Consider the following 20,007-nt stretch of genomic DNA (forward strand, 5'->3'; position numbering starts at 1 on the left):
GGCCCGTGTTCTAGCCGCTAGGCCACCACCGTGTCCGCTGTGGGAGTGTGCGAGAGGGTGTGTGTTTGCGGGTATGTGTGCATACAAATGAGATGGGGAACAACACGACCACAGACACACAGTCACCGGCAGGTCAGGCAGGGCCTGTTTCTTATCTGTTTCCCATATGGGTCAGGAATAAATAATTAATAATTATGGTACTTGTTGAGTGCTTACTACGTGCCAAGCACTGTTCTAAGTGCTGAAGTAAATACAAGCTAATCAGGTTGGACACAGTCCCTACCCCACATGGGGCTCACATTCTTAATCCCCAATTTACAGATGAGGTAACCGAGACCCAGAGAAGTTAAGTGACTGGCCCGAGGTCACACAACAGACATGTGGCGGAGTCAGGATTAGAACCCAAGTCCTTCTGACTCCCAGGCCTGTGCTCTTTCCGCTAAGCCACGCTACCCAGCCCCAGAGCCCCTGTGGGGCAAGTGTGTGTGTGTGGGGGGGCCCGCCTGGACAGCTCTCCTGACCTGAGACCCCTCCCTCATTTCCAGGGTCTCGCTCTGCACTCTCTCGGCCCTGACTTCCAGGACCTAGAGGAGGAGGAATGGCAACTGAGAAGGCGGGACCGTCTGCCTTTATTTACCTTTGGTGACGGGGAAGGAGGAGAGCGAAGGCGGCAATCACAAGCCCACTCTCATGCCCGCCAGGGAGGAGCAGTCCCTCTGGGCCCTGGATCCCCGGGAGTTGGGGGGCCCCAGATCCGGGCTGCTGGCCGCCCCCGAGGGTGGGCTGTCTTGGGGTGCCGCGTAGTCCAGCATGTAACACGAGCGTGCGGTGGCCTTGTAGCGTGGGGGATCCAACTCGGGCTGGTGGGCCGGGAAACAGTGTGGCTCACGTTGAAACCCTGAAGGAGATGGGGGAGGGGACAGGCCCGCCGTGGGTCAGGGGCCTGCTGCGGCCGGACTCGGGGGGTTCAGGGACATGGGGCCCGGTCAGGGCCGGCCAGGGGGCTGTCAGGTGGGGCTGGGGGAGCGAGAGCCTCCAACCAGACAGTCGAACCCCGTCCACCCCCCAGATCCTAATGGTGATCATGATGATGATGGTATTTGTTCAGCACTTAATATGTGCCAGGCACTGTACTAAGCACTGGGGTGGATACAAGCCAATCAAGGTGGACACAGGCCCTGAGCCATTTCGGGCTCACAGTTTCAATCCCCGGTTTACACATGCGGTAAATGAGGAACAGAAAAGTGACTTAGCATGCCCTGGGTCATATAGAAGATGAGTGGCAGAGCCAGAATTAGAACTCATGACCTTCTGACTCCAGTGCTTAAAACAGTGCTTGGCATATAGAAAGCCCTTAAAAAATACCATCATTATCATTATTATTACCAGGCCCAACCGCTACCCATTACGCCACACTGCTTCTCTAGTAATAATGATAATAATAATAGTAATAATTGTTGTATTTATTACTATGTGCCAGGCACTGTACAAAGCATGGGGGGAAAATACATGTTTATCAAGTTGAACACAGTCCCTGTCCCACATGGGGCTCGGAGTTTCAATCCCCATTTTACAGATGAGGGAACTGAGGCTCAGAGAAGTGAAGTGACTCACCCAAGGTCACCCAGCAGACAAGTGGCAGAGCTGGGATTAGGACCTATGACCCTTTGACTCCCAGGCCCGCGCTCTATCCACTAGGCCAGCTGACCCCCAGGCCTGAAGGCTCCCGGGAAGGATGTGCCCCGTGTCCTGCTCGGGCAGCCCTTCCCACCCCCGCCCCTCGCCCTGCCCCGGCACCTACTCCGCGGGCTGGAAGTGGGAGGTCTGGAGTAGCTGGCAGCGTAGGTTGTCTCGAAGTAGTGAGCCAACTAGGAGGGAAACAGACACAGAAGGTGGCGGCGGGGATTGGGGCGGTGCCTGCAACAGCCGCGGGCCGGATGCCAGGACCGTTTTGGGGAAGAGACGCTGTGGGGTTGGCAGGGCCACCTGGATCTCACTGACCTCTGGCATGGCTGCCAGGGTGGGGAGGGGCTGGGGGGTGGAGATTGGTGGGGCTTGGGGGGATGGCGGGGCTGGGGGTAGATGGCAAGGATGGCAAGGTTCAGGGGGAGATCAGAGCTTGGGGGGAGATTCTTTTCCTCGCTAGGAGACGGTCAGGGGAGGAGCAGGAGAGCCCCGGCCGCCTGGCATGAGGCAGCGGGTGTCTGGACATTCTGTTCCTTAGAGGGTCTCCTGGGAGAGATTGCCAGTCACACGGGCCGAGATGGGGAAAGGGGGCTGGTGCTGGGGCAGTCAGTCAATCGTATTCATTGAGTGCTTACTGTGTGCATGGCACTGTACTAAGCACTTGGGAGAATGTGAGCCCCATGTGGGACAGAGCCTGCATCCAAACTGATTAACTTGTCTTTACCCCAGTGCTTAGAACAGTGATAGGCACCTGATAAGCACATAATGATAAGAGTAACGATATTTCTGAAGCGCTTACTATGTGTCAAGCACCGTTTTAAGCGCTGGAGTAGATACAAGCTTATCAAGTTGGACATAGTCCCTGTCCCACATGGGGCTCACATTCCTTATCCCCATTTTACAGATGAGTTAACTGAGGCACAGAGAAGTGCCAAGGTCACCCAGCGGATGGGTGGGGGAGCTGGGATTAGAACCCAAGTCCTTCCGACTCCCGGGCCTGTATTCTATCCACTAGGCCATGCTGCTTCCCACAAATACACCGTAATTATTATTATTATAGTATAACAATATAAGTACAATACAACAATATATAGGAACAGGGATGGGGGCTGGGGCCGGGGCCGAGGGTCGGAACTGGAACCAGGATGGAGGCCGGGGCTGGGACCGGGGCCAGGGTCCCGGGGGAGCGGGTGGCTACCTGGGAAGGGAGGGGCTGAGGCTTGACGATCTCCCGGAGGTCATAGCGCTCCTGGTTCCAGTTGCCCATTAGGGTACGGAGGGAATACGTGTCCTCGTTAGTGCCACATCTCCATCCGTACTGAGAGAACTTGGACATGGCGTTCCAATCCGTCCACACCTCAGCGTGGCCATCCGCATGAAGCAGGCCATCGCCCCAGTGCGGGTTCAGGCGGAGGCAGGAGAGGGACATTGTCTGGTTGGGAAGAAAATCCCATATGAGAGCATACAAATATAGAGAAGCAGCGTGGTGTAGAGGATAGAGCACGGGCCCGGGAGTCAGAAAGTCGTGGGTTCCAATCCCGGATCCACCACTTGTCTGCTGTGTGACCCCGGGCAAGTCATTTCACTTTCTCTGGGTCTCAGTTCCCTCATCTGTAAAACGGGGATCAAGACTGTGAGCCCTACCTGGGACAGGGACAGTGTCCAACTTGATTTGCTTGTATCCACCCCAGCGGTTAGTACAGTGGCCGGCACGTAGTAAGTGCTTAACAAATACCATCACTATTAAACAACCGCTACCTCTCCTCCTCAACTCCCTCCTTGACCCTCTACAATTTGGCTTCTACCCCCTTAACTCCACTGCCCCGCTCTCGTTTTTTGCCAATGGCCTCCTTTTTGCCAAATCTAATGGACACTATTCTAACCCTTCTTGAGTTCTTGGCTGCCTTTAACACCGTTGGGCCACTCCCTTCTCCTGAAAACTCCATCTAACCTTAGTTTTCCCAACTCAGTTCTCTCTCCAGTCTCCTCTTGCCTCTCTGGCCGAATCTTCTCCGTCTTTTTTTACAGCTGTTCCTCTGCCTCCCACCCTAAACTGGATATTCCATAGGCTCCATTCTGGAACCTCTTTCCTCCTCACTTGGCATTTATTTTCTTGGGGCGCTCATAGCTTCAGCTACCACCTATCTGAGAATGACTCCTAAATCTTTCTCCCAAACCCTGACCTCACCCTTCCTCAGCAATCTCACATTTCCGCTTCTTTCCCGGACATTTATGAGTGGAAGGTAACAATGGTAATTGTGGTATTTGGTAAGCGCTTACTCTGTGCCAAGCTCTAAACTTAGCACTGGGGTGGATATGAGAAAATTGGGTTGTTGGGTACAGTCCCTGTCCCGTGTGGGGCTCACAGTCTTAATTCCCATTTTATAGAAGTAACTGAGGCCCAGAGAAGTGAAGTGATTTGTCTAAGGTCACCCAGCAGACACGTGGCAGAGCCGGGATTACCTTAAGTGCAATGTGTCTAAAACTGAACTCCTCCCCTTCCCTCTCAAATTCTCTCTAGACTCTAAGCTCCTTGTGGGCAGGGGCTGTGTCTATTATATTGCTAGACTGTACTCTCGCAAATGCTTAGTACAGTCCTCTGTACACAGTAAGCACTCAATAAATATGATTGACTGGTCTTCCTTGTCCTCTCCCCTTTCTGTCAATCTATCTTTCCTATCACAGTTGACAACACTACCATCCTCCCTGCCTTTGAAACCAGCAGCCTCTGAATTTTCCTCTACAGTTCTTTCTTTCAACGCTCACTTTGTCTGTCGCTTTTTCCTCCACATCTCTTGGATCCTTCCCATCCTCTCCATCCATGGCAAGGGCCTGGTCCAGGCACTTATATCCTGGATAGACCTCTTTATTAGCCTCCTTGCTGATCTCCCTACCTCCAGTCTCTCCCCTGTCCAGTTCATTCTTGGAACAGTTGCCTGGACCATTTTTCTGAAATGTTGTTTTGCATAAATATCCCCCCATCCTTGGAAACCTCCCGTGGTTCCCCATTCCCTCCACATCAAGCAGAAACTTCTGGTCACTGGCTTTAAGGTACTCCATCAACTCTCTCCTTCTTAGTTACCCACTCTCTTCTCCCACCGGAGCCCAGCTCACCTCTTGTTACTGTCAAGCTAACCTACTCGATGGGCCTCATACTCGACCCTCCACCTACGACCACTTACTCATGTCTTCCCCCTGGCCTGGAATGTTGTGGGCAACTCTTGTTGTATTGTACTCTCCCAAATGCTTAATACAGTGCTCTGCACACAGTAAGTGCTCAATTAATACCACTGATGATGATGGAACTCTTTCCAATCTTCCAGACTTAATTTTTCCATCTTCAAAGCCTTGATGAACATCCACCTCCTCCACGAGGCTTTCTCCAGTTGATTTTTCTTCTCCCCAAGTCACACCCTCTGAAATTCCAGCTCAGTACTTTTGCGGCTTCTCCCCACTTACATCCCCCATAGCGTCTCTACACAGAGACTTAACGCATTTTATCTAGGCACCTACTTACTCATCCACATATCCAGTTTTCGATTCTCACTTTTCTATGTGTAATTCTTTTGTGTCTATCTCCCCCACAAAATTGTAATTTACTAATTAGCCTACTTATTCTCTGATGCCCTCCCCGAGTATGGTGTTTGGCACAGAGTGGGGGCTTACTTAATCAATAGTATTAATTGAATGATTGAGATACCGTCTTCAAGGAGTCACTCCCCTCATCCTCCAACCACTGGGGAGAGTCTTCTATTGGGGTGGCCTGGCAGGACTTAGTACAGAATTCATCCATCATGGCCCTCTTGTCTTGGTCTTCTGGCTTCTCAAACCCTGTTATCACGGGGGCCCCTGGGTTTATGGCAAGGCTTCAGCGGAGAGGCAGGGGACTTGCAAGGGAGACCTTTGCTTTGTGATGTCGGTAGCCCTGTGGGGGACTCGGGGTTTGGCTCGTAACTGGGGCAACAGCCCTGCCCTCACTCTGGGGCTGGCTGAAAGAAAGGTCTGAGGGGACCAGTGGAAGGGGGTGCCAGCATGGTGGTTCTTTAGCCGGGGAACCCTGCAAACTAGGAGGAAGTGCTTTTTTATGGTATTTGTTAAACACTTACTCTGTACTGGGCACTCTACTGAAGGAGTGTGGCTTGGTGAAGCAGCGTGGCTTAGTGGACAGGGCCCAGGCTTGGGAGTCAGAGGACATGGGTTCTTATCAGCTGTGTCAGAAAAGTCACTTCACTTCTCTGGGCCTCAGTTCCCTCATCTGTAAAATGGGATTAACTCTGTGAGCCCCACGTGGGACAACTTGATTACCTTGTACCTCCCCTAGCACTTACAGCAGTGCTTGGCACAGAGTAAGTGCTTAACAAATACCATCATTATTATTATTACTACTAAGCGCTGGGGTAGATACATGGTTGTCAGGTTGGACACAGTCCCTGTCCCGCATGGGGCTCACACTCTTAATCTCCCTTTTACAGATGAGGTAACTGAGGCCAGAGGAGTGACATCACCTGCCCTACATCATAAAGTAATAGTGGCTTCTCATTGGAAAGAGCTCGGGTTTGGGAGTCAGAGGTCGTGGTTTCTAATCCGGACTCCGTCACTTGCCAGCTGTGTGAATTTGGGCAAGTTACTTCACTTCTCTGGGCCTCAGTGACTTCATCTGGAAAATGGGGATTAAAGCTGTGAGCCTCACGTGGGACAACCTGATCACCTTGTATCCCCCCGGCGCTTAGAACAGTGCTTTGCACATAGTAAGCACTTAACAAATACCACCATTATTATTAAATTTTTCAAGCGCTTAGTACAGTACCCTGCACATAAGTGCTTGATAAATTCAACTGAATGAATGCTTCTTCGTGTAAGAATAATGAGGGTATCTGTTAAGCGCTTACTATGTGCAGAGCACTGTTCTAAGCGCTGGGGGAGATACAGACTAATCAGATTGCCCCACGTGGGACTCACATTTTTTTTAATCCCCATTTTTACAGTAATAATACTAATGTTGGTATTTGTTAAGTGCTTACTATGTGCAGAGCATGCTTCTAAGCGCTGGGGTAGATGCAGGGTAATCAAGTTGTCCCACCTGAGGCTCACAGTCTTAATCCCCATTTTACAGATGAGGTCACTGAGGCCCAGAGAAGTGAAGTGACTTGCCTGAAGTCACCCACCTGACAAGTGGCAGAGTCAGGAGTCGAACCCGTGACCTCTGACCCCCAAGCCTGGGGCACTTTCCATTGAGCCACGCTGCTTCTCAACTGTAGACCCACTGTAGACCACTGGGGGGCGTCGGGATTAGAACCCAGATCCTCCTGACTCCCAGGCCCTACCCACTGGACCCCACTAATAATAATAATGATAATAATGGTGATATTTGTTAAGCGCTTACTATGTGCAAAGCACTGTTCTCAGCGTTGGGGGGAATACAAGGTGATTGGGTTGTCCCACGTGGAGCTCACAGTTTTAATCCCCATTTTACAGATGAGGTAACTGAGGCACAGAGAAGTTAAGTGACTTGCCCAAAGTCACACAGCGATTCGAACCCATGACCTCTGACTCCCAAGCCCGGGCTCTTGCCACCGAGCCACGCTGCTTCGGGAGGCCGCCTCAAGCCCAGGCCGTCCTGGTGACGTCAGGGCCCCCCGGTGACGAAATCAACGTGCGCCCCCCGGAGGCGATTTTCTTTTTTTTTTTTACCTTCCCGGAGCCGTGACTCAGCGCGGCGCCACCAGCCATCGCGGCCCGCTGGGGAGCGACGCTTCTCTGGTTGCCAAGGAGACCGCGGGGGCCGTCGGCGTCATCACCGCGCGACGCGAGAGGGGCCGGCGCACGCGACGAGGGGACGTGATCGACTGAGCCGTCGCCAGTGGGGAGGGTCGGATCGAGCCTTATGGCCCCGCGGCGCCTCCTGCTGGTCGGGGAGGGGAACTTCTCTTTCGCCGCGGCCCTCGGCGCGCGCTGCGGCCCCGACGCCCACGTGACCGCCACCTGCCTCCAGGCGCCGGAGGCTTTAGCCGACCACCCGCTCGCGCAGGAGAACGTACGGCGCCTGCGCCACAGAGGTGCTCACCGGCCCCGCCCACCCCGTGACCTCTGACCCCTCCCTGCCCTAGGCCTCTGGTGGGGCGGGGGAGGGGGTTGGGGCATAATAATTATTATAATGATGACATTTATCAAGCGCTTACTATGTGCCGAGCACTGTTCTAAGCGCTGGGGGAGATGCAAGGTCATGAGGTTGTCCCATGTGGGGCTCACAGACTCCATCCCCATAATAATAATAATAATGATGGTATGTAAGTGCTTACTATGTGCAGAGCACTGCTCTAAGCGCTGGGGGAGATACAAGGTCATCAGGTTGTCCTATTTGAGGCTCACAGTCTCCATCCCCATAAAAATAATAATAATGGTATTTGTTAATAATAATGTTGGTATTTGTTAAGCGCTTACTATGTGCAGAGCACTGTTGTAAACGCTAGGGTAGATACAGGGTCATCAGATTGTCCCACGTGAGGCTCACAGTTAATCCCCACTTTACAGATGAGGTAACTGAGGCACAGAGAAGTTAAGTGACTTGCTCACAGTCACACAAGTGACAAGTCGCAGAACAGGGATTCGAACCCATGATCTCTGACTCCCAAGCCCGGCCACTGAGCCACGCTGCTTCTCTAAGCGCTTTGTTAAGTGCCAAGTCCTGTTCTAAGCGCTGGGGGAGATACAAGGTCATGAGGTTCCATGTGGCTCTCACAGTCTCCAACCCCATAATAATAATAATAATAATGATATTGGTATTTGTTAATAATAATGTTGGTATTTGTTAAGTGCTTACTATGCGCAGAGCACTGTTCTAAGCGCTGGGGTAGATATAGGGTCATCAGGTTGTCCCACGTGAGTCTCACAGTTAATCCCCATTTTATAGATGAGGTAACTGAGGCAAAGAGAAGTTAAATGACTTGCCCACAGTCACACAAGTGACAAGTGGCAGAGCAGGGATTCAAACCCATGACCTCTGACTCCCAAGCCCGGTCTCTTTCCACTGAGCCACGCTACTTCTCTAAGCACTTTGTTAAGTGCCAAGCACTGTTCTAAGCACTGGGGGGTTACAAAGTCATGAGGCTGTCCTATGTGGGGCTCACAGTCTCCATCCCCATAATAATAATAATAATGTATTCATTCATTCAATAGTATTTATTGAGCGCTTACTATGTGCAGAGCACTGTACTAAGCGCTTGGGATGAACAAGTCGGCAACAGATAGAGACAGTCCCTGCCGTTTGACGGGCTTACGGTCTAATCGGGGGAGACGGACAGACAAGAACAATGGCAATAAACAGCGTCAAGAGGAAGAACATCTCGTAAAAACAATGGCAACTAAATAGAATCGAGGCGATGTACAATTCATTAACAAAATAAATAGGGTAACGAAAATATATACAGTTGAGCGGACGAGTACAGTGCTGTGGGGATGGGAAGGGAGAGGTGGAGGAGCAGAGGGAAAAGGGGAAAATGAGGCTTTAGCTGCGGAGAGGTAAAGGGGGGATGGCAGAGGGAGTAGAGGGGGAAGAGGAGCTCAGTCTGGGAACGCCTCTAATGTAATAATGATAGTATTTGTTAAGCGCTTACTCTGTGCTGAGCACTGTTCTAAGCGCCAGGGGAGGTACAGGGTAATCAGATTGTCCCATGTGGGGCTCACATTTTTTTAATCCCCATTTTTACAGATGAGGTAACCGAGAAGTTAAGTGACTTGCCCAAGGTCACACAGCAGACAAGTGGCAGAGACAGGATTGGAACCCACGACCTCTGATTCCCAAGCCCCTGCTCTTTCCACTAAGTCACGCTGCTTTTTTACAGATGAGAGAACTGAGGCCCAGAGAAGTGAAGTGACTGGCCCAAAGTCACACAGCTGACAAGGAGCGGAGCCGGGATTAATAATAATAATAATGTCGGTATTTATTAAGCACTTAGTATGTGCCAAGCACTGTTCTAAGTGCTGGGGGAGATAGAAGGTCATCAGGTTGTCCCACGTGGGGCTCACAGCTTTAATCCCTATTTTACAGATGAGGGAACTGAGGCCTGGAGAAGTGAAGTGATTTACCCAAAGTCACACAGCTGACAAGTGGCAGAGCCGGGATTAAAACCCACGACCTCTGACTCCCAAGCCCGCACTCTTTCCACTAAGCCAGGCGCGTTGCCATCGTTATGATGGGATGGCTTTGTTGCCATGGTCATGCTGCCCCGCCGATGTTCTAGTCTCATTCATTCAATCGTATTTATTAATAATGTTGGTTTTTGTTAAGCGCTTACTATGTGCCGAGCATTGTTCTAAGCACTGGGGTAGATAAAGGGTAATCTGGTTGTCCCACGTGAGGCTCAATCTTAATCCCCATTTGACAGATGAGGTAACTGAGGCATTGAGAAGTTAAGTGACTTGCCCAAAGTCACACAGCTGACAGGTGGCGGAATCAGGATTAGAACCCATGACCTCTGACTCCTAAACCCGGGCTCTTTCCACTGAGCCACATTTCCGACCCACAATTAATTGTGCTTATATAGAGAGCGCGTACTGCGTACAGAGCATTGTATTGAGTGCTTGGGGAAGGATAGAAGCAGCGTGGTTTAGTGGCAGGAACACGGGCTTAGGAGTCAGAGATCGTGGGTTCTAATTTCGACTCTGCCACTTGCCTGCTGTGTGACTTTGGACAAGTCACTTCACTTCCCTGGGCCTCAGTGACCTCATCTGTAAAATGGGGATGAAGACTGTGAGCGCCACATGGGACAACTGGATTACCTTGTATCCACCCCAGCGCCTAGAAAAGTGCTTGGCACATAGTAAGCACTTAAGAAATGCCATCATTATTACTACAACAATAAAACAGGAATATTCCCTGACCACAACGAGTTTACAGTCTAGATGAGAGGAGGCTGACTAGTAAACTCTTTGTGGGCAGAGAACGTGTATACCATCGCCTTTGGATCGTACTCTCACAAGTGCTTAATAAAGTGCCATGTACCTAGTAAGGGCTCAATAAAAATACCTTTGGCTGTGGAACAAGTCTACCAACTCTATTAGATTGTACTCTTCAAAGTGCTCAGTACAGTGCTCTGCACACAGTAAGCACCGAATAAATACAAAACCGACTCCTCTGTACTGTACTCTCCCAAAAGCTTAGTCCAGTGCTCTGCACGCATTGGTCAGTAATTATGATGGATTGATTGATTGTCTTTTCCAGGGGCAGATGTGCGCTTTTCTGTGGACTGTACCCGCCTGGCGGACATCCTGGACCCGGATGATTCCTCTCCTTTCGATCGCATCTATTTCAACTTCCCCCACTGTGGGCGCAAGGCCGGCGTGGCCAGGAACCGGGAACTGCTGGCTGGGTTTTTCCGGAGGTGAGGATGCGCCCAGCCCTGCCTCCCACCACCCCAGCCCCTCCCCCACACTGCCCCTCAGCCCCTTGGGTCAGGAACTACATGGCTAGGTTTGTTTTGCCTTTTTTAATGGTACTTGTTAGCGCTTTCTATATGCCAGGCACTGCTGTACGCACTGGGGTAGATACAAGCTAATTTGGTTGGACACAATCCACGTCCCACATGGGGCTTACAGTCTTCATTCCCATTTTACAGATGAGGAACTGAGGCCCAGAGAAGGGAAGCGACTTGCCCGAGGTCACACAGAAGCAGACTAGTGGCAGATTCGGGATTAGAACCCAGATCCTTCTGGCTCCCAGGCCCAGGTTCTATCCACCAGGCCTCGATGCTTCTCACCGGCCAGTCACAAAGTTCCTGGTGCACAGCGCCGTTCAATTTCCCCGGCCAAAGGCCCTCCAGTCCCTGAGCCATCTTGCACACGCCCAGTCAATCAATTGTATTTACTGAGTGTTTACTGTGTGCAGAGCCCCGTACTAAGCGCTTGAGAGAGGACAATAAAATAGAGTTGGTTGCCACGTTCCCGGCTGACAAGGTGCCGACTATTGCCGTCACTTTGGATGATAATGATAATTGTGGCATTTTTTAAGTGCTTCCTATGTGCCGGGCACTATACTATGCCCTGGAGAAGATATCAGATAATCAGATCAGTCACAATCCCCGTCCCACAGTCTAAATAGGAGGGAGAACAGTTTTCCAATCCCCCTTTTACAGTTGAGGACACTGAGAAGTTAAGTGGCTCAGCCGAGGCCCCTGGCAGAGCCGGGATTAGAACCCAAGTCCTCTGACCCTCAGGCCGGTGACCTGCCCTCGGGGTGGGCCGGGGGGTGTCTGATCTCTTCCCCAGCTGTGTCGACGTCCTTGCCGAACAAGGCGAAGTGCACGTGGCGCTGTGCAGGGGGCAGGGCGGGACGCCCGCCGACCAGCCCCAGAGAGAGTGGCACAACAGCTGGCAGGTCGTGGCCATGGCGGCCGAAGCGGGACTCATCCTCAGCCAAGTCCAGCCCTTTCGCCCCGAGGCCATGCCCGGGTACAAGTGCACCGGCTACAGGTAGACACATAACGGCTAATGCCTCACCCTCCTTCCTCCTTGGCACCCTTCCTCTCCCTCCTCTGATGCTCCTGATAATAATAATAATAATAATAATTATGGTATTTGTTAAGCACTACTACTAAGCCCTGGGTGGATATAAGCAAATCGGGTTGGACACAGTCCACATGGGTTTCAGAGTCCCAATCCTCATTTTCCGGATGAGGTAACTAAGGCCCAAAGAAGTGAAGTGGCTTGTCCAGAGTCACACAGCAGACACGTGGCAGAGCCGGGATTAGAACTCATGACCTCCTCACTCCCAGGCCCCCTGTCCCTGCCAAAGATGCTTTCCGATGCAGCGTTACCTCAGACTTCAGCTCAGCGGGGGCCCTGTCTGGTGTGTGTTTTTCCAGGAGTCAGGACAAGTTGTTCGTCATCGAAGGGGCTTTGAACCACATCTTCATTCGAGGCCCGGCCTTCGGGAGTCCCCGGCCCACCTTCTTCAGAGTCAGAGTGGACGGGCAGTGGCTTGTCTTTCCAGTGCCAGAGGCTCTGGTGGACAAAATGGACAGGTAACCGGCCCGTGGTTGTTATGGCGACAGCCACCAGGTCGAGGGCTGGGGGCTGGGGAGGGGGCGTAGTCTGACCAGCTCCTGCAGTCACTTCATGAGGGTTTGATGACGAGCCCAGGATGGAGAAGAATCCCAGAGCGGGAGAATGGCAGAGAGAGTCAGAAATGGGAAGGGACAGTTGGATGGTCCATGCTCGATCACGGGAGGGAGAGGTGGGGATGTCTGGCGGTCCGTCTCTCAGTGTGTGTGTCCAGGAGACTAACCAATCTCCCGCTCCGCCAAGCATCCTGGGCCCCCTCTCAGAAATCGATCGATGGATTGCATCGAGCACCTAACCTATAAAGAGAGCTGCACTGAGCTCTGGGGAGAATATAAGAGAGCTAGTTGATGTGATCCCTGGCCTCAAGGAGTTTGCGGTCTACTCTGGGGAGATGAGCACCATAAGGTAGAGGGACACAGTAGAGCCTGAAGACAGGGACGTAAGCGCAATGGGACTGGGAGCAGAGCGGATAGAGTGAGGGGAGACCGGCGACCCCAGCTGAGATGGATTCAGCAGTTGGCATTCTGCTTTCTGAGCTACCAAGTTTCTTCTCCCTGAAGGACCCCAAGGCTGGCAAGGGTGGAGCTCCGTGTAATGTGTTCGCTCTTCCTTCCAGGAGCAGGTTTGGGCAGGGAGAGTTAATAATAATAATAATGATACTTGTGGTATTTGTTAAGCACTTACTATGTGCCAGGCACTGTAGTAAGCACTGGGGTGGATACAATCAAATTGGGCTGGACACAGTCTCTGTCCCACATGGGGCTTCCCATCTCAATCCCCATTTTACAAATGAGGTAACTGAGGCCCAAGGAACTGAAGTGACTTGCCCTAGGCCACACGGCAGACAAGTGGTGGTGCTGAGATTAGAACCCACGACCTTATGACTCCTGGGCCTGTGCTCTACCCGGCCAGGCTGGGCGGGTGGGATTCAAGGCCCAGCAGGGCAGGACCCCGTTCTGAGCCGGGTTTGTGTTGGACAGGGGTTTCCTCGCTGAGGATTCAAGCCATCCCATCAAGTCCATGAAGGAGCGGCTCATGGCCGAACTGGGCCGGGCCTTCCCCCTGCGCCAAGTGGAATGCCCTGCCCCGGTCACTGCGGGGGAGCCTCCCATCTGGAACGCAGACACCCCCTCGGCCGCCTTCTGGCTCTGGCCCATCCAGGGGAGAAGTCCCAGCCCTGAGCCAACGGCCGGCGGAAGGACCCTTGAGCCGGAAGAGTTCCCGGCTTCCAGCCTTCCCCTCCCCACTCAGGAAGGAGGCGGGAAGCCGGGGCCGTTCCTCTTGAGACCTTCCCTCACGGTCCACGTCCGGGCCGTCGCCCGCGGGCCGGGGTTCCTCCCCGGGGTCCTGCACGAACTCAGCGGGCCCGTCTTCAGAAAGTCCCTCGTGGCTCCTCTCACGCCGCCGGTGTTTCACCAAACTCTGCTGGTGCTTGGCTTCCCCTGGGAGGAGAGGGACGCCCGGCTCCGGGCCCTCAGGGCCCACCTCAGCGACTCCCTCGACCGCCTCTTCGGCCCCAGCGGTCCGGGGAACGCCAGGGTGAAGGGCTCGGTGACGTGGCAGCCCCAGCCCGAGGCCCGGGAGGCAGCGATCTGCGTGGTGTCTCCGGCCGATGACCCGGAGGGCACCAGGAGTGTTGTTATCGGGGCCATGGGCGTGGCCGCAGGGAACCTCGGGCCCGGGGACCTGGGTTTGGCATTGGTGACTCTGAACGTGGACCTAATGGTCATGCAGGCGTGGGGCGTCCCCGACTGGCGGGCGCTGTGGCCCTGGGATGGCCGTTTCCTGTCCCGGGGCGGCCCCGGGCAGGCAGATCCCTTCAGGAGCCCCTCCCTCTACCCACCGTCCTACGACCACGACGTCAGCTTCTGGCTGGACGGGGAGCGGGAGTTCGACGAACTGGAGTTCCACACGCTCGCCCGGGCCGTGTCCCAGGACACGGTCACGTCCATCCGGCTCCTTGGGCGTTTCCAGCCGCCCGGGAGCAGCCGGGTCAGCCTGTGCTACAGACTGACCTACCAGGCCTGGGACAGAGCCCTCTCTCGTCAGCGGGCGGCGGCCATGCAGGCCCGGTTGCGAGAGGAGATTGGGCTGCACCTGCATGTGAAGGTGCGCTAGTGCACCGGAGTGTGTGGGTGAGAGTGAGTTTAATGTGTGTGTGTGGGAGCACTGTTTGGGGGACACTTTCCTATATGTATTGATGTCTGTCTCCCCCTCTCTAGACTGTGAGCTTGTTGTGGGCAGGGACTGTCACCATTTATTGTTGCATTGTCCTCTCCCAAGCGCTTAGTACAGTCCTCTGCACACAGTAAGCGCTTAATAAATAATAATAATGTTGGTATTTGTTAAGCGCTTACTATGTGCAGAGCACCATTCTAAGCGCTGGGGTAGATACAGGGGAATGAGGTTGTCCCACGTGAGGATCACAGTTTTCATCCCCATTTTACAGATGAGGGAACTGAGGCACAGACAAGTGATTTAATGATAATAATTGTAATATTTATTGCATTTGTTAAGTGCTTATTATGGGCCTGGCACTGTACTGAGCACTGGGGTGGATACAAACGAATTGGGTTGGACACAGTCCCTGGCCCGCAGAGGGCTCACAGTCTTCATCCCCATTTTACAGATGAGGGAACTGAGGCTCAGAGGAGTGAAGCGACTTGCCCAGGGTCACAGAGCAGACAAGAAACAGAGCCGGGATTAGAACCCAGGTCCTTCTGAGCCCCATGTCCGTGCTTTATCCACCAGGCTGTGCTGTTTTTCAAGTCCGAGGCTCATTGGGTGACCTCGGGCAAGTCGTTTGATCTCCCTGGGCCTTAGTTTTCCTCAAAATGAGGATCCATCAGTCAATCAGTGGTAGTTATTGAGCTCTTCCTGTGGGCAGAGCACTGTACTGAGCATTGAGGAGAGGATGCTAGAGCAAGTAGACCCAGTCTCTGCCCTTAGGGAGCCCCTTCCTATCTCACAGGACTTGGGTTCTACTCCTGGCTCTACCACTTGTCTGCTGTGTGACCCTGGGGAAGCCACTTCATTTCTGTGGTCCTCAGTTTCCTCATTTATAAAGTGGGGATTAAGACTGAGCTCCATGTGGAACAGGGACTTTGTCCAACCTGATGATCTTCTATCCACCCCAGTGCATAGTACAGTGCCTGCTGCATAAGTGCTTAACAAATACCATTAAAAAAAATGGCTATGGAAGTGGTTTGGGAAAATAAAGCACACTGTTACAAATCCGAGGTGCTCTGATTAGTGTTATCATCAATCGATCAGTGGTATTTATTGAGAACTTTACTGCTTGCTGGTTTGGACAATGGAAAGAAGCAGCGTGGCTCAGGGGAAAGAGCACAGGCTTTGGAGTTAGAGGTCATGGGTTTGAACCCTGGCTCGGCCACTTGTCAGCTGTGTGACTTTGGGCAAGTCACTTAGCTTCTCGGTGCCTCAGTTACCTCATCTGTAAAATGAGGATTAAGACTGTGAGCCCTACGTGGGGCAACCTGATTCCCCTGTGTCTACCCCAGCGCTTAGAACAGTGCTCGGCACATAGTAAGCGCTTAACAAATACCAACATTATTATTATTATTAAGAAATTCAGTAAGTGCCTGGCTGAGAGCCAAACCCCAGCTGTTCTGCCAGGTGAACTTATTTTTTTAATATTGTGTTATATAAAAAATACTTTTATATTGTACTTTGGTATTGTTATATTGTACTTTTCCAGGTGCTTAATAAAGAGCTCTGCAGACAGTAATTGCTCAATAAATACGATTGATTGATTAATACTGGCTCCCCCTTGCCTACTGGGAGACCTTGGGCAAGTCGCTTCACTTCTCTAGGCCTCAGTTTCTGCCTCTGTAAAATGGGAATGGAATACTTGTTCACCCTCCCAGCTAGACTGTGGAGCCCCATGTGGGTCAGGGACTGTGTCCAAGCTAATTGATATTTCATCAACTTGAGGGCTTACTAGAGGGCTTGATATCCAATAAGTGCTTAACCAATAATAATAATGATGGTATTTGTTAGGCGCTTACTATGTGTCAAGCACTGTTCTAAGTGCTGGGGTAGATATGAGCTAATCAGGTTGGACACAGTCTCTGTCCATATGGGGCTCACAGTCTTTATCCTCATTTTACAAATGAGGTCACTGTGGCACAGAGAGGTTTAGTGACTTGCCCAAGGTCACACTGCAGACAAGTGGTGGAGCTGGGATTAGAATCCAGGTCCTGACTCCCAGGCCCGGGCTCTAGCCACTGGGCAACACTGCTTCTTATCTCACCACCACTGCTTCAATACCATACTATTATCATTAAGTGAGATAATAAAAAGGGTGAGATGGTGTGGGCCGCCTCTCACAACCTGTTCCTTTCTCTTCCCCCTTGGTCAGACACTTGGGGCTGGTGTGGCGAAAATCCCAGCACGGGCCGTCCGCGTGGCCAGAGGATAGTGGACGTGGCCAGAGCCACCGCCCTCTTCCAAGCCGAAACCTCAGCTTCTCCGGCCACGGGCGCTTGTTTCCGCCTCCTGCGTGTTCAGAGCTGGGCCCGAAACCCAGCGGGAAGGCCACGCTCCCGAAGGAGGAAGCGGCAGACAGAGGGCAGCCCATCCTGGGGGAGTCCGAAAAGCGGAGCTCCGCGTGCTGGGCCCGCGGTCGGTCTTTCCGGCCACCTGTGGCCAGGGCGTGTCCCAGCCTGGGGCCTCTGTCCTGTCCCAGTAATCCCCAGCACACACAGGGGACGTCCGGCTGTGGGGGGGCCACATGGCTTTACTCGGGACGGGCCTTAGTCTGGGATAGCAGTCATTTGCTCCGGAGAGACACTCCCATCCTCCTTTCTGCATCCAGCCCACAGTGAGCCCGGGCCTGAGGGAAACAGCAGCTGTGGCACTAGGCCGATTATCCACCTTCCTCCACTGGCGACCTTTCCCATCCCTTTTCCCCCTCACGGTGCCGTGGAGCCACATCTGCCTCAACCCATCCAGGTCACCTTCTATACTGAAAGCTCAATCACCTTGCCTTCTCTTACCTCACCTTGCTATTCTCTTACCATAACCCAGCCCCACCCTCGTGCCTCTAATGCTAACCTCACTGTACCTCGATGTCATCTATCTCACCGCCGACCCCTCACCCACGTCCTGCAACACCCTCCCTCTTCACAGCCGACAATTACACTCCCCACCTTCAAAGCCTTATCGAAGGCCCATTCCTTCCAAGAGGCCTTCCCTGGCTTAGCCTTTCTTTCCTTTTCTCCTACCCTCTTCTGCACTGTCCTGATCTGCTCCCTTTATTCAACCCTTGCCCCAGCCTTGAAGTATTTACATCCATATCTGTAATATATTTATTTCTATTGAGATCTGTCTCCCCATTTAAATTGTAAACTCGATGTGGACAGGGCATCCGTTAAACTGTTACACTGCACTCTCCCTAGCACCTAGTACAGGGCTCAGCACACAGTTAGTTCTTAATAAATACCACCGCGTGGAGTAGTGTATAGAGCATGGGCCCGAGATAAAATAGTGAGGGTATTTGTTGAGCGCTAACTATGTGCCAAGCAAAGTTCTAAGTGCTGGGGTAGAGACAGGTTATCAAGTTGTCCATGTGGGGCTCATAGTCTTAATCCCCATTTTCTAAATGAGGTAACTGAGGCACGGAGACTTGCCCAAAGCCACACAGCTGACAAGTGGAGGAGCCAGGATTACAACCCACAACTCCTGATTCCCAAACCCCTGCTCTTTCCACTAAGCCACACTGCTTCTCACACTGCTTCTGAGAGTCAGGGGTTCTAATCCTGCCTCCACTTGTCTTCTGGGTGACCTTGGGCAAGTTACTTCACTTCAATCTGCCTCAGTTCCCTCATTTGTAAAACTGGGATTGAAACTGGGAGCCCCACTTGGGACAGGGACTGTCGCTAACCCACTTAACTCGTATCCACTCCAGTGCTAAGTACAGTGCCTTGCACGAAGTAAGTGCTTAACAAATATCATAACAATAATAAATAATTGATACAATGTGCTTAAATATCATTTTAAAGGGGGGGTAATTATTAACAATAAATAATGATAATAATTGATACTTAAGTGCTTAACAAATACCATTAGAAAGGGGGCTATTTATTAACAATAAATAATGATAATAATTGATACAAAGCACTTAACAAATACCATTTAAAAGGGAGGTAATTCTTAACAATAATGATAATAATTGATACTAAATGCAGCGTGGCGCAGTGGAAAGAGCACGGGCTTTGGAGTCAGGGCTCATGAGTTCGAATCCCAGCTCTGCCACTTGTCAGCTGTGTGACTGTGGGCAAGTCACTTAATTTCTCTGTGCCTCAGTTCCCTCATCTGTAAAATGGGGATTAAGACTGTGAGCCCCACGTGGGACAACCTGATTCCCCTGTGTTTACCCCAGCGCTTAGAACAGTGCTCTGCACATAGTAAGCGCTTAACAAATACCAACATTATTAACCAATATCATTAAAAAGGGGGCTATGTATTAACAATGAATAAAAATTGATACTAAGCGCTTAACAAATACCATTAAAAGGGAGGTAACTATTAAAAATTTAAATAATTAAATAATTGGTACTAAGCGCTGAACAAATACCATTAAAAGGGGGCTATTTATTAAAAATAAATAATTGATACTAAGTGCTTAAAAAATACCATTAAAAGGGGGTTGTTTATTAACAATAAATAAGCAGCATGGCTCAGTGGAAAGAGCCCGGGCTTGGGAGTCAGAGATTATGGGTTCTAATCCCGGCTCCGACACTTGTCAGCTGTGTGACATTGGGCAAGTCACTTCACTTCTCTGTGCCTCAGTTACCTCATCCGTAAAATGGGGATGAAGACTGTGAGCCTCAGGTGGGGCAACCCGATGACCCTGTGTCTACCCCAGCGCTTAGAACAGTGCTCTGCCCAGAGTAAGCGCTTAACAAACACCAGCATTATTACCCCAGCGCTTAGAACAGTGCTCTGCCCAGACTACGCGCTTAACAAATACCAACATTATTACCCCAGCGCTTAGAACAGTGCTCTGCCCAGAGTAAGCGCTTAACAAACACCAGCATTATTACCCCAGCGCTTAGAACAGTGCTCTGCCCAGACTACGCGCTTAACAAATACCAACATTATTACCCCAGCGCTTAGAACAGTGCTCTGCCCAGAGTAAGCGCTTAACAAACACCAACATTATTACCCCAGCGCTTAGAACAGTGCTCTGCCCAGAGTAAGCGCTTAACAAATACCAACATTATTACCCCAGCGCCTAGA

General features: G+C 51.7%; 2 protein-coding genes across 5 annotated transcripts; one reads left to right on the forward strand and one right to left on the reverse strand.

Moving 5' to 3' along the window:
* Positions 1-610: 610 nt before the first annotated feature.
* Positions 611-12,595, reverse strand: C11H11orf1 (chromosome 11 C11orf1 homolog). Of its 4 annotated transcripts, none has more exons than XM_029075170.2 (4): positions 12,498-12,595; positions 2,885-3,118; positions 1,802-1,868; positions 611-898 (listed from the first exon to the last, which is right to left on the reverse strand). In XM_029075170.2, exons 2-4 carry the CDS (start codon positions 3,113-3,115, stop codon positions 675-677), a joined length of 522 nt encoding a protein of 173 aa, XP_028931003.1. In that variant the 5' UTR covers positions 3,116-3,118; positions 12,498-12,595; the 3' UTR covers positions 611-674. The 4 variants fall into 4 exon arrangements, with proteins under 4 accessions (XP_028931003.1, XP_028931002.1, XP_028931001.1 ...); XM_029075169.2 differs by lacking the exon at positions 12,498-12,595 and adding an exon at positions 7,378-7,512; XM_029075168.2 differs by lacking the exon at positions 12,498-12,595 and adding an exon at positions 5,387-5,566.
* FDXACB1 (ferredoxin-fold anticodon binding domain containing 1) lies at positions 7,551-14,993 on the forward strand. Its single transcript, XM_039913564.1, has 5 exons — positions 7,551-7,742; positions 10,907-11,066; positions 11,950-12,153; positions 12,546-12,704; positions 13,725-14,993. The coding sequence occupies exons 1-5, from the start codon at positions 7,571-7,573 to the stop codon at positions 14,860-14,862; spliced, it is 1,833 nt and encodes a 610-aa protein (XP_039769498.1). The 5' UTR covers positions 7,551-7,570; the 3' UTR covers positions 14,863-14,993.
* The last annotated feature ends 5,014 nt before the right edge of the window (positions 14,994-20,007 follow it).

The sequence above is a fragment of the Ornithorhynchus anatinus genome, chromosome 11 (genome assembly GCF_004115215.2).
Source record: "Ornithorhynchus anatinus isolate Pmale09 chromosome 11, mOrnAna1.pri.v4, whole genome shotgun sequence".
Lineage (NCBI taxonomy): Eukaryota > Metazoa > Chordata > Mammalia > Monotremata > Ornithorhynchidae > Ornithorhynchus > Ornithorhynchus anatinus.

Coding starts and splice junctions, on each gene's coding strand:
- C11H11orf1 (XM_029075168.2), bottom strand. CDS start 5,482: ATGATGGATGAATTCTGTACTAAGTCCTGCCAGGCCACCCCAATAGAA. Junction 3,119..5,386: donor GGAGTGACTCCTTGAAGACG/GTATCTCAATCA, acceptor CTTCCCAACCAG/ACAATGTCCCTCTCCTGCCT. Junction 899..1,801: donor TCCCACTTCCAGCCCGCGGA/GTAGGTGCCGGG, acceptor CATCTCCTTCAG/GGTTTCAACGTGAGCCACAC.
- FDXACB1 (XM_039913564.1), top strand. CDS start 7,571: ATGGCCCCGCGGCGCCTCCTGCTGGTCGGGGAGGGGAACTTCTCTTTC. Junction 11,067..11,949: donor CTGGCTGGGTTTTTCCGGAG/GTGAGGATGCGC, acceptor TCTCTTCCCCAG/CTGTGTCGACGTCCTTGCCG. Junction 12,705..13,724: donor CTGGTGGACAAAATGGACAG/GTAACCGGCCCG, acceptor TGTGTTGGACAG/GGGTTTCCTCGCTGAGGATT.